Source organism: Vittaforma corneae (assembly GCF_000231115.1).
Source record: "Vittaforma corneae ATCC 50505 unplaced genomic scaffold supercont1.37, whole genome shotgun sequence".
In the NCBI taxonomy this organism is placed as follows: domain Eukaryota; kingdom Fungi; phylum Microsporidia; family Nosematidae; genus Vittaforma; species Vittaforma corneae.
Window position 1 is genome coordinate 1 of NW_006889870.1, and position 1,104 is coordinate 1,104.

Here is a 1,104-nt window from a genome sequence, read left to right on the forward strand (position 1 = left end):
TCTCTCCTTATCCCTTACTCTTCATGTCCTCCCTACCACTTACACTTAACATCTAATACTAACACCATCCCTACTTATTCTTCTTACCATTCCTTTCTTACCTCTTATTACTCATGTTATCTATATTACCCTATTACTACTCACATTACTTCCTTACCTTCTTATTACCTATATTACCCTATTCCTATTCATATTACCTATATTACCCTATTCCTATTCATATTACTTAACTACCTTATTCCTTATTACCTACCTCACTTTCTTTCCTCACTTATTATTCTTCCTTATCTTTCTATCTGTTCCTTACTTATCTATTACTATATTTATTCTTCCTTTATCACTTACTTAACCTCCCTTATCTTTATCACTTATTTATTAGTCTCCATTCATATTCCTTACCTTATTCATTGTCTCTTACTCATTACCTACCCTATCTTTACCCATCATCTCTTACCTATTAGTTCCCACTGCCTATATTACCCTATTCTCTCTTATATTCCTTACTTACTATTATATTTATTATCACCTCCCTTCCTTATAATCCTTACCTTACTTAGTGCTTATTTATTATATTTATATATATTTCCCTATTATCACTTATACTTCTCAATCCCCTTAATATCACTCCTTACTTTCCTCACTTATTATCTTTCCTTTCTTTCTATCTCTTACTTATTTACCTATAGTCTGCTAAGTTATCTTAGTACTTAATCCCTTTACTCAGTCCTTCTTTATACTTCCTTACTATTACTATATTCTCTATTCCTTTTATTACTTATATACTATAATCCCTTTACTCAGTCCTTCTTTATACTTCCTTACTATTACTATATTCTCTATTCCTTTTATTACTTATACTACTTACCTTTACTCTTAGTTAGTCTGTCTTTTTACTCTTATTAGTATTCCTTATTCCTTACTTATTATTCTATTTATTTGTTCCCTTACTTATTACTTACCTTACTATCTCTTACCTACCTTACTATTATTCATATTACCTACATTACCTTATTTATTACTCATATTCCTTCCTTACCTTATTACTACTCATATCACTCTTATTACCTACATTACTTTATTATTACTCTTATTACCTACATTACC

General features: G+C 29.4%; 1 protein-coding gene across 1 annotated transcript; it reads left to right on the forward strand.

Annotated features, from left to right (window-relative positions):
• VICG_02095 (uncharacterized protein) lies at window positions 1-711 on the forward strand (the record flags this gene model as incomplete). The annotated part of the gene is made up of 1 exon (XM_007605478.1): window positions 1-711. A coding segment is annotated over one exon (711 nt), but the record flags the coding sequence as incomplete, so codon positions are not given.
• Between the last annotated feature and the right edge of the window lie 393 nt (window positions 712-1,104).